The sequence below is a fragment of the Synchiropus splendidus genome, chromosome 15, assembly GCF_027744825.2.
Source record: "Synchiropus splendidus isolate RoL2022-P1 chromosome 15, RoL_Sspl_1.0, whole genome shotgun sequence".
Taxonomy (NCBI): Eukaryota; Metazoa; Chordata; class Actinopteri; order Syngnathiformes; family Callionymidae; genus Synchiropus; species Synchiropus splendidus.
Genome location: NC_071348.1, coordinates 6471377 through 6483620, shown reverse-complemented (window position 1 = coordinate 6483620; position 12244 = coordinate 6471377). Strand labels below are relative to the sequence as shown.

Here is a 12244-nt window from a genome sequence, read left to right as displayed (position 1 = left end):
GGTAAGTGTGGTTTCAGCAGCCGGGGTTGTTTCTAATCCCTGATAAGGGAAGCGCTCTGGATGCTGAGGGTAATTAGATCCCAGCCTCATGAGCTCTGATGAAACATGAAACATTCTTGGCGCTGTGTCGGCGGTGAATTGAGACAGAGCGTGTAGTAGGTCGTCAAACGAACACAAAAAGCAGCGCGTGGTGAAAATGAAAATGTCCCCGCGCGGCTGATCACAGGTCTCAGTGGATTCTCTGTGATCTGTAATGAGAGATTGGAGAAGCGCACAGGAGCATTACAATCCAGGGTCGTCCGTGGTGAGGGTTGGATGATGGCGCGTTAAAATGGCCATATGAAACTGGAGCAGGAGCGGCGGTGTGATCCTCGGAGCTAAATATTCGCCATATTAAAGGAGTCCTGCAGATGGTCATGAATATGCATCAAAGGGTGTGTGGGTTTGCATCAGAACACAAGCAGAGTCAACATGTTCGAGGAGGATCAGAGGGAACACCAAGGTTCTAACGTTGTGTGCGGACGAGGGTCTGGAGATGGATTTTAAGGCGAGCTGCTGGATGAGCTGCAGAGGTCAAACAGTGAGACAGCTCAGCCATGAGGGAGCGGCAGTTGTCTTGTCTGTGCCACATGTTTACACACCACAAGCACACAAGGTGTTGTTGCTGGTGGAGATGTGTGGTTCACCGATTACTCATTAGTTTCAACCCGTGAGGCGTCGCAGATATGCTCTGATGCTGACACAGTTTCACTGGTCTCCTCCAGTTTTACTCTGTAAACATCACGATTACGTCACACGGAAACAAGGCTGCCAGGTCAGAGACGATCCGAGGCTTTCAGTGGAACTGTTTAGGTTTTCAATGAGAAATTAATATTCACCATCTATTGACAGAAGCAGGATTCACTTCATCGCTGTAGTAATCAAAGTTTAGTAGTTGTGTTTCAGTCACATGTGAGGTTCATGTCTCTGCAGTAAAGGTTTGTAGTTGACCGTCTCTAACTGTCCCTTTATATTATTGTCAGTATTACTTTAGCGCCACAGTGTCCAGTGATAACAGTGATTGCCGACCAATCTTCCGGCCCCAACTGCTCTCTGAGTCATCTCATCTTCTCGCTCATTTCCTCAACCCGTTCACGGAATGAACAGAAACGAAGCGGCAAAACTGCAATCCCTCTTTGGCTGACTGGAACACGGGGGGGGCTAAAGATCCCTGGACCCCTCCATTTGGAAATCTATTAGACATCAGACTCACTTCTGCTACTTCTGACCGCAGACCTTGTTGTGCTCAAGGTCACATATTTGGAGGGAGTGCACTCATACTTTTAAAAGCAAAGTTGCTGATAGAGGTCGACTGAAACATGATGCAAAATTTATCAGAGAAGTTTGTGGTGCAGGCCGCTGCCGGTTTAACCAAGCTGCACCAGACTGAATGGAGAGATGAGACACCTGACTGTCCTCTTGCTTGCACCCAACGTGGCCCTCTGTGGACCGGTTTGCCCATCCCTGCTCTAATGTCGTGTCAGTGTGGAAGCATCATCTCAGAAGTCACGAAAAACTCAACGACCTGAGCTTTTGTAGTGATGTCCGAGAAACTCCTCATTCATTTTCAATCTAATCACTCATGGATGAAGGGAAGATGTGTATGAGCGTCATGGAAGACCTTCAACACTCCATGTAAATGTTCATTTGCAAGCTATCATTTATCCACATTAATGGAGCCCAGTTCACCTTCTGCAGCAGCTGAGACAGTGACTTGTTGACGTTGTCAGAGAGGAGCGCTGACCACCTCTTATTTACATCCTTGCCTGCGACTGAGGGCAGCCTCTCACACGGAACAGTGGCTGCAGCAGTGGCGAATTATTTGCAAGCCTGCACTTCCAGCTTGTCATAAGCTCCTGAATGAGCCCGTGTCCTCGACCATATTAATGGGGCTGCAGTTTGTTGCCATCCACTTGGCCCGCGTGTTCCGTGAGGCTGGTTCGTCGCCCTTGCTGGGGAAATGTATGCGCTGGTGAGTGTGCATACAACCTCATGTTTGTCAACTGTTCAGCCATGTTTTTTGGACAGACCTTCTGTTTAGCACTCTCCGTGTTTGAGTTTGAGCCAGCTGATTAATTGTGTTTGGATTGAGCATGTTGTCCCACTTGTTTGAGGAAGAAGGACCATCCTGGGCCACTAAAACACCCTCCTCACTCCGGCCCTCAGCATCAAAACCAGCCTTTAATCTTTTATATGTCCTGGACATGCACTTCATCTGAGCTTCCCGTCTTAGCGAAGCAGACACAAACCTGCTATGACAGCCAGGCTGAAGCTGCAAAACTGGAAACCTGCCGACAGACGTCCTGACTCGACCTTAACCTGCTGACTGTCGGGAGGGAGGGTGGCACGGACGAGACAGCAACAAACCTGTGTGATGTTTTCTTTAATCTGGCCACTTTTAAAAGCTCTGTGACTCCAGCAGACACACAGTTTGGAACACTGCTGCTGAAATACCAAAACAAAACCCAGTGGATTTCCTCTAGCAGCAACATACAGCCATCAGGCTGACTAACATCACCTTCATAAAACATGATGCATCTGCCTCTAAACATCAAGCTTAAGTAGCGGCTTTGTATGGTAAAGTGTCCTGCGGTTTTTCTATTTCTGTTTCCCACCGCTCCTCCCCCGACCTCCCACGTTTAATTGCACGTAGCGTTTCCCCATCTGTCAGTCGGAGCTCTATCAGGAGAGCAGATTGAGTTTTAAGCACACACTATTAATTGAGGACGATGTATTTTGTGATGTGGATCAAATCGCTTGTTTCTGCCTGACGATACGACATCTGTCCTTGCTGCAAACACAACACCTGTAAATGAACAATAGCATTATTAATGGTGTGTGCTCCATCAAGTGCATTGGACTGGCTCCTCGCGCACCACCAAGTAAGAATGTGCTAATTAGAATCTGCGAGTTGCTGTAGTAATGAAACGGCTTGTGTTAAAAATGAGACGGGGAAGTGTATCTCCCACCTCTCTCTTTTCATAACTGGCTCTGAACCAGAAATGCTAGTGACAGCTTTTACCACTAGATATAATGGATACTGGCGTGACATCACTGTAATGTCTTGATCTGCCACTGTAGCCAGGGAAGCGTCCGCTCAGTCCCGGATCTCGCTTCCTTCTCTGGCACCTCGCAAACCAAGGCTCTCGTGGACCCAGGCACAGCTGTGTTTGGTATGAAGTTTTGCATCCATTGTGGCGTCTCTGACCACTGGAGGGCTCTCTCAGTTCACTAATCACATTTTATGTTGAATGTCCGTGTATCATTAAAAACACCCTCACTCCAAGAGCTCTATAATTAATTTCCCACCCCCATCGCACCAGCATCACACCCCCACAGCCTTATTGCGCGCCCTCTCTGCTTCAGTGTTTTGCTCCTCCTCGCGCTCCCCCGCTGCACATCACCCTCCCGTTCACTTGTGCTCGCTGTGTGTGCATGAAGCCCGCCTGTCTCTCTCTGCCTCTCTGATCCTCCGAGCGGTGCTTGTGGGAGCTCCTCAGACCGGGGTGAGCTCTGCTGGTCTCCAGTCGCCTTCCCTGCACTGCAAGAGGACGACAAGTATAGGAGGAGGAGGAGGGGGTGTCCTTCCTTTTGCCCTGAGCGAAAGAAGGGAAAACAAGGAGAGAAAGTGAGTGCAGGGAGAAATAATAAGGGAGCAATGATGAGGGGAAGAGAGAGAAGTCAAGAAGAGAGAGAGTAAGCGGGAGGGAGGGAGTAGAACAAGACTGCAGACACTCGCCCACTGTCACTGCTCCACAGCCAGAGGACAGCAGAGCAAGCGGGCGCGATGGAGGAGGGACTCGCTACCGTCCATCTGCAGCTCTGCCCCCGCCGCTGACCGCCTCCCTGTGGGACCGCAAGTTTGGAGCGATCACGTTCCAAGAAAACAACTCGTCCTTGAATGGACGGAGCGCTGGACCACAACTCCTGCCGCTCGTTATTGTAAACTTGTAAACTGCCTTCTTGTCTGAGTGGATTTACTTTTACCTGTGGACCATGGGGCTTCGGTGGAAAGGTGCAGGCACCTTTGGAAAAAGGACAGAAAGGAGCTGGTACCTTCTGGTGACATTGCTGCTCTTCTGGTGTTTCTGGAAGGTTCACGCACAGACGGATGATGACGGAAGGTCCTACTACTTCTGGGAAACAGGTACTTCAGATTACAGAGAAGTCGGATTTGCATAACTGGGTGTGCTTGGAGTGCTGCTGTGGTAGTTACCCCCCACAGAGAGGGCAGGCAGTCCCCTCTAGTGGTGTGTGTGTCCCGGGAATGGTGCAGGATTCTGAGGGCGAACCATCTCGCTGATACATTTCACTCCATTCCCCGACTCCCTGAGATACTGCGCCGATTCTTAAATGGGTTGACCCCTTCAGGACAAGAAGTGGGATCTGGTATTATGCGTGGTTTTCCTGACCAGTACGTTTCCTCGGGGAAATCAAGCTGATGCTAGAGTCCAGCCTGTGACAGCTCCCTAAATTGGCCCTTGTTCCGTCCCTTTTTGGTGCGAGTGATCGTTAATTTCTGAATGGATTGGCCCCTCGCTGTTGGGCGGGGGAAGGTCTGGCTGTCCTGGCCAAATGGATATGCTATTTTAGGGGTGAATGGTCAAGCTGATGACATGGACCTTCAGTAAATATACCCTTTCACCGATGCTCCACAAATATCCTACAATTTCGGTTTCACTTCTAAATGTGCTGACCCCTCATGGAGGGGACCAACTGGTCTAGTGTGTTCGAGGCTTTCTGGGTGACCCAGCCCATCTGACATTACTGTTGGTTGACCCTTATATCGTTCCCTGCAAATGACTAACTAACAAGGGCTGGTTTTGAATGGGGCGCCCCCATTGACGGGGCCAGTGATCTGGATGCATTTGTGAATGGAGCAGTGTTCATGATGTGAAATGGAATTGTTCAGATGTTATTTGACAAACCGATTTATGAACCTCTTACCTTGCACGTCTTAAGCTGTAGACTCACCAAGCACCCCCACGTTCCATTTCAACTGGCTGTAGAAGTAGTCTACTTTTATCGAGGAGGATGATGGCACATTGTTGAACTATGGCTCCAGTGAATACCAGATTCTGGGCTTCAGTCTGCTAAATTTCTCGCCTTGTGATGATGAATGTACTGTATCTACTAAGTCACCTGAGATGTGTTCATCCATGTTGCTACCCCCTTCCATACAAACAATCTAGAAGCCCATCCCACAAACACCGGGCCTCGTTGGAGGTATTTTGGTGAGATCTAATATTACCCAGGATGTTCATGTCGCCCGTTTTAACTTGCAAGCAATTGTCACAAAATGTCAACTCGCCGCTCTCTTCTTCAGTTATGTAAATGATTGACGTACTCACTGCATTCCGCTGACACGCTTTGGTAGTCTCATAAATTTGTTATTTGAGGTGTACGACTCAAACCTAGCTTCAAAGACGCCTACACTTGAAAGATGACCCAGAATTGGAGCCGTCTCTTCCTACCTAATAGCAGCCGAACAAACCCTGATCTTTTTTTTTTTCTTCCTCCAGTGCATCACTTTCATCTCTTTGAGTCTCAGGTGATGCACCATTATTGAGATATTGCCGCGGCGTGTTACAGCGAGAAGATTGATGGACGCTGCTGTACAATAGCGCTCGCTGGAGTGGAATGGAGATCAGTGTTGAGTGAATGGGATTATGCTTGTGTTTGAAATTCATACATGTCGTTAATCTGTAGATTAATGTTCAAGTACTTTTCATCCCGACACAAGTCTGCGTGCTTTTGTTGGAATTTAGTGGCTTGTGTGCGCGTGACGATCAGGAGCTCCAGTCGAACCTTGCTTTTGAAAAACGGCTTCTTCTTGTATAGATTTGCCCTCTGGGGGTGGCAACTGTCGATTGTCCTCACATCCTTCCTCTCCTGCCTGGTCTTCCTCATTGACTCTGTGACTGTTACTCATTTGTAAAATCAGCCCTCACTTTGGGAACCTGGTGGTCCATTGGATTCCAGTCACACTCAACTATAAAATTCAAGAAGTGACCACTGAGTCTGAAGTCTTTGCTGACCATCTTGTCGTAATCAATGGAGGAGTTCATAAGGGCTCGAAGGTGCTGAACACACAGACACACTGCTACAGGAGGTTTGCCCAGTATTGCTGTTATTACCCGATACGTAGTTCTAATGAGACATGAAGACGATATAACTATGGTATTTTATTTTATTTATAATGGTATTTTATTGTATCACCGACAACCGCGTCCTACAGCGCTGCCTCTGTTTCGTCGTCTGTGCAAGAGCTACATGATCAATGCATCTTCCACAGTCGCCATGTTGGTTTTGGAGTTTGTCGTCCTAGTGGGCATATTGGTGAAAAGCAACACCAAAGAACGCATGGAAGCATGTGATCTGTGACGGTAATGTTTTGAAATGTTTGAAATGGACAGGCACATTTTTGTACATAGAGGGAGCATCAAGGCTAGTCATAATGAATTCATGCATCTAGAACGTTTGTGGTTCCATAAGTTGAGAAAACTGGAACGGGAAAACGCGAGATGTGCCTCTCAGACAAGTCTGGTTAACATGGTTAAGGCACTGAACTATGTGGTCGTGCTATCATAGCTAGTTTCTGAAGTCATGAGACGCCATGGCAGCTCTGATGTATGTGGATCTGCAGTCACTTGTGAACTCAAAAGTTGCAAGCAAATGTGGAAGGCTTGGGGGGCTCTGTTTGCATGTGCTACAAACATCAATCTCTTTCTGAAGCATCGAACTAGTTTGGATTTTATTGAAACTCTGGGCAAACGACGAACCACAGGCTGCGTAACTAGCCAACCTGCACTCGCTCTTTACTTCCCTCCACACTCTTCTCATTTTCCCAAATTTGGTTTGCAATGATCAACCGTCAGCACACCAGTTCCACATACATAGCGCCCTCCCTCTCCTCCAGTCCCTGGTTGACGTATCCCTCTTCTCCCCTGTGATTCTGCATCTTTAAAGAGGATGTAGCTGAGTAAGGAGATTAAGGGAGCAGGGATTTAACAACCCAGGAAAGACAGCCGAGGGAACAGTCTTGAGAAAGAGAAAGGGTTAGCTCTGCAGGCGGAGAGAGAGAGAGGCCGTAAGTTAACCTACATCCACCCTACTGTAGGTCATGCTGATTACGCCGCTCTCCCACGCTACAGCACCTTTCTCCCACGCCAAACATGCCGCTCAATGGGAAAGCTCCCGGCACTTTTCGGTGAAATGCAATCCAGTAGTGAGAATTTCTTCACCACTCCACAGTAACTGGAGAAGGTGGCACAATGATTCCAGCCCTCAAGTCTTCTGCACAAGCACCAATCCTAATCAAAAATGGATTGTATTTGTGCAGAATTTGCAATCCAAGCTTGTTTTCATAAAAGGGAAGTGTGTGTACACATGTGAGGAGAGTATTCCCACGGTGAGGATTGCTGTGATGTCGTGCATATTGATGAGTGGAGATGCGGCTCCGGGTGAGAATTTCAGGAGGTCTGGCTTTATGAGTTGAGCAAGATTTCCAGGTTGGAATGAAAACAAGTATGATTAGAGCCGCCTCAAGTACAGCTGCAGCGATGATGATGATGATGATGATGACGATGATAATGGTGTGCCAGTTTTCCTGGTGCCAGAGAGAGACGAGAGGAGTTTTCTTTTCTCTGATGCTATTTTCACACCATCATTCTGGTTGCTGCCTCTCTGCCGAGCACTCCCAGTGCACTTGTTCCTCTGCGCCTCGTCTTTCTTGCCAGGCTCCGATCCAACCTTGTTTTTACTCCGCTGTTTTTCAGATCCACACTTTCTCCTCTTATTTCACCAACACTGCGGAAATGTGTGCTGATATCTGATACAAGAGGCAAATAACTGCTTCAAAGCTTGCAGCGTTGTTTGTCAAGCATCATCAGGGCAGAACATTACAGTCTTCTTCCTGCATTTTCTGAATCACAAAACGTTACTTCTGTTGGCTCTGTATTAGCTTCTCCGAGGAAGAAGAAATCATCATAGAGAAAAGCCTTAATCTACAGATGCCTGTGATACAAATGCTGATGTCATGGCCCTTTGCCTTTGACGTCAAAGGTCAACAGAGCAGCTTCCTCTTCCTTGAATTTCATTGGTCATCTTCTGTACTGGAGTTGAGGGGGGATGCGGTGAGATGGCATCCCCCGTGACCAAAAAAGGAATCAAAGTCCTCCCCCCACTTTGAAACTGCCCTCCCCCCTTGCCATGCCTCCCTTTTACAGTAAGCGTTGGAAATATATTCTGGCAATCTTTAAGCTAAAAAAAGAATCAATGCTAGTGGTTATCTTCTAGCCTTCCTTGCAAACCGTAGTGACAATCATTAACATCAATAGAGTCAATAATGCTACACACTAACATCCCTGCTAAGAACACACACCCGGACGATGAATGCAATGCTAAGGAACAGGTGAGAGAGAAGCTTTTTTTTCTTAAGAATGTACGAATGAAGAAAACAAAAAGGGTTTCAGAAGGAGCACTTATCTCATTCAAGGAAACAGAAGGAAGAACGGATGGTGAACGAGCGTTACTCGGGGTGTATCTGCATGCGTTACATCATGTGGAACCACATTATTGTGGTGAATAAAATCTATCTTTATCTATTTTTTTACAACGTGACTACTGGTTATTTTCTCTTTCTCCCATTGCCAACATTCTTGGTACAAGACTGTTTCCTCTCCCTAACTTTGTCTCAAAACCTCTCCTCAAGAGTTGTCCATCTGATTCACTTATTTTTGTTATTACTACTATTGATCAGGTAAGTCATCCGAAAGAGACTCTTACAAAGAGTCGCCAGTTGAAAGTGTGTTGATCTCAATTTAGGCTCTGTCAAATATCTGACATTTGTTTTTCTTTTTCAATTGAGTTCCCAAAAATAAAAAGCAGTAGCTGCTCCTAACTTGAGGAAACGTACATTGTTTTTTTGCTTTTTTGTGAATTTGGTTGATTTGTAAATAAAGCTTTTTCTCTGTTTTCTAAGAGATGTCGGTGCTGAGGTCCTCAGAAAAGCCCAAGATAAATAATAGGTTATAAACGCGACGAGAAAAGCAGATTCTGGTTGACCTAATTCAACAGTGGCGGTGATTAATCTAAACAAACATGGCCGACATTGAAGTGGAGGACTCAGCAGAAACCTTGGAAACAACAAAGGGCTTGTTTGTTGTTCACTTTAATATATATGTTTTGTCTTTAAACATCTATGTATTTATTGTTCTCAGTATTCATTTCAATGATTTTTCTGGGATGTATTTTCTGAATACAATAATCGAAACATTTACCGAGCTGAGTGTGTGGAGGTGGCTTGTAAGTTCAGTGTGGGACAGCTTGTAAATTGTGTCTCAGCGAAGTCAGACTTCATCCTGTTTGACCCTTGTTTGCTGTAGCTAATAATCCGAAATGTCCAGCGCAGAGCCCGAGCTAAAAATGACAGCAGAGAAACCATGTTGTTGCCGTGAGTCGACAGAAGTCAACAAAACATGGCAGACGAAAACACTGAAAGCCCCTGCTGGGATTTGAAGCTGTGCCAAAGGTCTGGACATTCGCTCGGTCACACGGTCTCTCTGACGGATATTTGAATAATGAAGGAATGCTAATAGAGCTGACTGCATCTTCTGCACCATGTGCTTCATTACGCCGTCGTCTGAGTGAGCCGGTTGTCAGGAGCTGTCAAGACTTGCAGCCCGAGGATAAAGCAATTACAGGAGGTAGAGAAGGTGATGGTGAACACATCCGCTAACATCCTGTTGTTTTGCACTCAAGCAACCTTCTCAGTTTTTGAGTTCACTTTCAAACTCCTCCAGGTGAAACGACATACTCTGTCTCCTCTAATCCCGGGTCTGTCTTTACCTGGATCCAGATTATCTGTCACTCAAGCGGCACAGAAATCTTTGATGGAGTCAATCCCATTCCATTTGACCCCTTTTTGTCACAGGTTTAATATCGTTCAGCGAACGCTCAGGGTCACGTGACTCATCTGAAGGGTCTCGGTCTGGTTCTGACAGGCCAATAGCGTTTGACGCTTCGGGATTTGGATACAACCTGTGATTGGGTCTGACTCAGCAGCACTACAGAAGTGACTGTCACCAGGCAGGCGCCGTCTTTAAAATAAGACTCGTGATCAATAACATCCTGATGAAGTGACACATTCGCTGACACTCTTCAGACGCACTGCTAGTCTAGCGTCTTCAGCTCGTGTCATGTGACTTGGCTGCAGCAAGTCAAAGCTACAGATTTACCTGCTCACGCTTCAAGGTCCTTAACTGCCCTTGTAATGAAGTAAACACCATGGGACTTGAACCTGGAATTGTCAGAGTTGTGTCGGGCCTCTGGGCCATGATCGCCATCATCACAGACCTGCGTCTGTCGTGTCACAGGTCTGCAACAGCCAGCATGGTGTTGAACCAGTTAGCAACAGCAGCATTTGAGGAAATGCTTTGCCACTCCTTTCTTTATTTCCACACCATCTTCCATACGACACCTGAGCACGACCCCCAGGCGATGTCTCAATGTTTGCTAAATTCATGTAAACAATAGCCACATAGATCCTTGATCTAAAACGCACGTGGTGAACCTCAGACCGCACAAGTTTATGTCTTCAAACGTGAATCATATCTTATTCAACTAAAACCTCAGTGACTTTGTGCTGATTTGTTAATGTTCCTGTCAGAAATATTACTGCATATTCCATTTTTCTGCTGCCATCAATCTTCTGAGGACGTTTGAATTCCCTCCTGCCAAAACACTTCTCCCTCTGACAACCAAACGGCGGCCACATCCTCCTCATCCATTATTGAGACGCTGATATCTCACAAGTTAAAACCCCAAACTTCTCTCTGCATCATTTATTCATCAGCAGCTAACGAGAGTTTTGTAGCACACAAACACCGTTCTGCTCCCTGATGACCTGGAGGGAGAGCGTGTGATAGACCACGAACCACTGGCTGGGTGACGGCAACACCTCTGGGTATGAATGAAGCGAGTCATCCTCAAGAAGGCTCCCATACATCCATGGCAGCGTTGAGTTGTCGCGCGCCTTACTTTATGTGGACCAGTACGCACTGGTACGCAGTACTACCACTTAACGTACATGAGGTATTTCTTCCAATATATGGTATACTCCGCCTTATCTTATCTTATCTTACCCCACATCAGCTTGCACGGTTTCATTTGAATGGAAATATCGCCTCAAAAGATACCCATTGTTTTGATGCGTAACCCTTGTCGTACGATGTCATGGTGCACTTTCCGTTGCGTATGATGCCTCCCTTCCATGCCGCGATGTTGGTTTGGCTCCAAAGAGAGCATGATGGTCCAATGGTCCTTCACTACAGAAAACGGGAGTTCGGACTCCGCAGGGTAGTGTGAATACCTGATGCTTTCCATGCCGAAGGAGACCTCATCAATTACACAAGACAAGATGACGAAAGGCCGGACTGTGGGTCAAAGTATCAAGTGCAGTGTTTTTGCTCGCAGAATGACTGGCTTATTGCCAAAGACAGAAAGCTGGGCTGCAAGGTTTCTCGCAAAGTCTTCTCACTGGGCGCTCAGACAGAGCAAGGACTTAGGATGTCAAGCGAGTGGAGTGGTGTTTAATCTCCGTATTCGGGGATGACAAGGGGAAAAACAAAATTCATTGTAGAAGAAAATCAAGATCCCACATCAAAGCAGAGAAGCTTGAGAACAAAATGATCTTTTCGGAATCTTAACTTTAACTGGGAGTTTTATTTTGTATCATTTTTCATGACCCCATTAATGCCACGAGGCTTGAGTCTACTGCAAATGGCATCATGGCACTGAGACTGCAAATGAAAAAGGAAAATACTGATCCATAGATCAGTAGACACGTTGCTACACCATATCACAGTCACCCATGCAGTATTTGCATGAGGATGGGGAGCACCCGCACATTTGTCCACTTAAAGCAGCGGTCACGCATGAAAGTTCAAAAGTTGAAGTAGCTTGTTAAAAATACATTTACAGTAACAGAGTGATGAATTAAGCATGAGGCTTCTGGAAGCTAATTTCATGATGAATCTTTGATCAGCTCTGGAAAAGGCTTAATAACTCTGACAGTTTCATTTCTTTAACACAAACGGGCCCTGAATTGACCGAAGCCACCCAAATGTATTAAAGACAATCCAAGAGCTCTGCTTTGTTTTGAACTGTGGTTCGTCTGAGGGGCTAAGGAGGTGTGGTGTTTGAC

The 12244-nt window shown here is 46.5% G+C and overlaps 1 protein-coding gene across 1 annotated transcript in view; it reads left to right on the top strand.

Moving 5' to 3' along the window:
- Positions 1 to 3476: 3476 nt before the first annotated feature.
- Positions 3477 to 12244, top strand: part of LOC128772128 (thrombospondin type-1 domain-containing protein 7A) — an 84311-nt gene continuing 75543 nt past the window's right edge. The window contains exon 1 of the mRNA XM_053888230.1: positions 3477 to 4186. Coding sequence (XP_053744205.1) covers positions 4036 to 4186 — 151 coding nt within the window. The 5' untranslated portion in view covers positions 3477 to 4035. The remainder of the gene's footprint in view (positions 4187 to 12244) is intronic.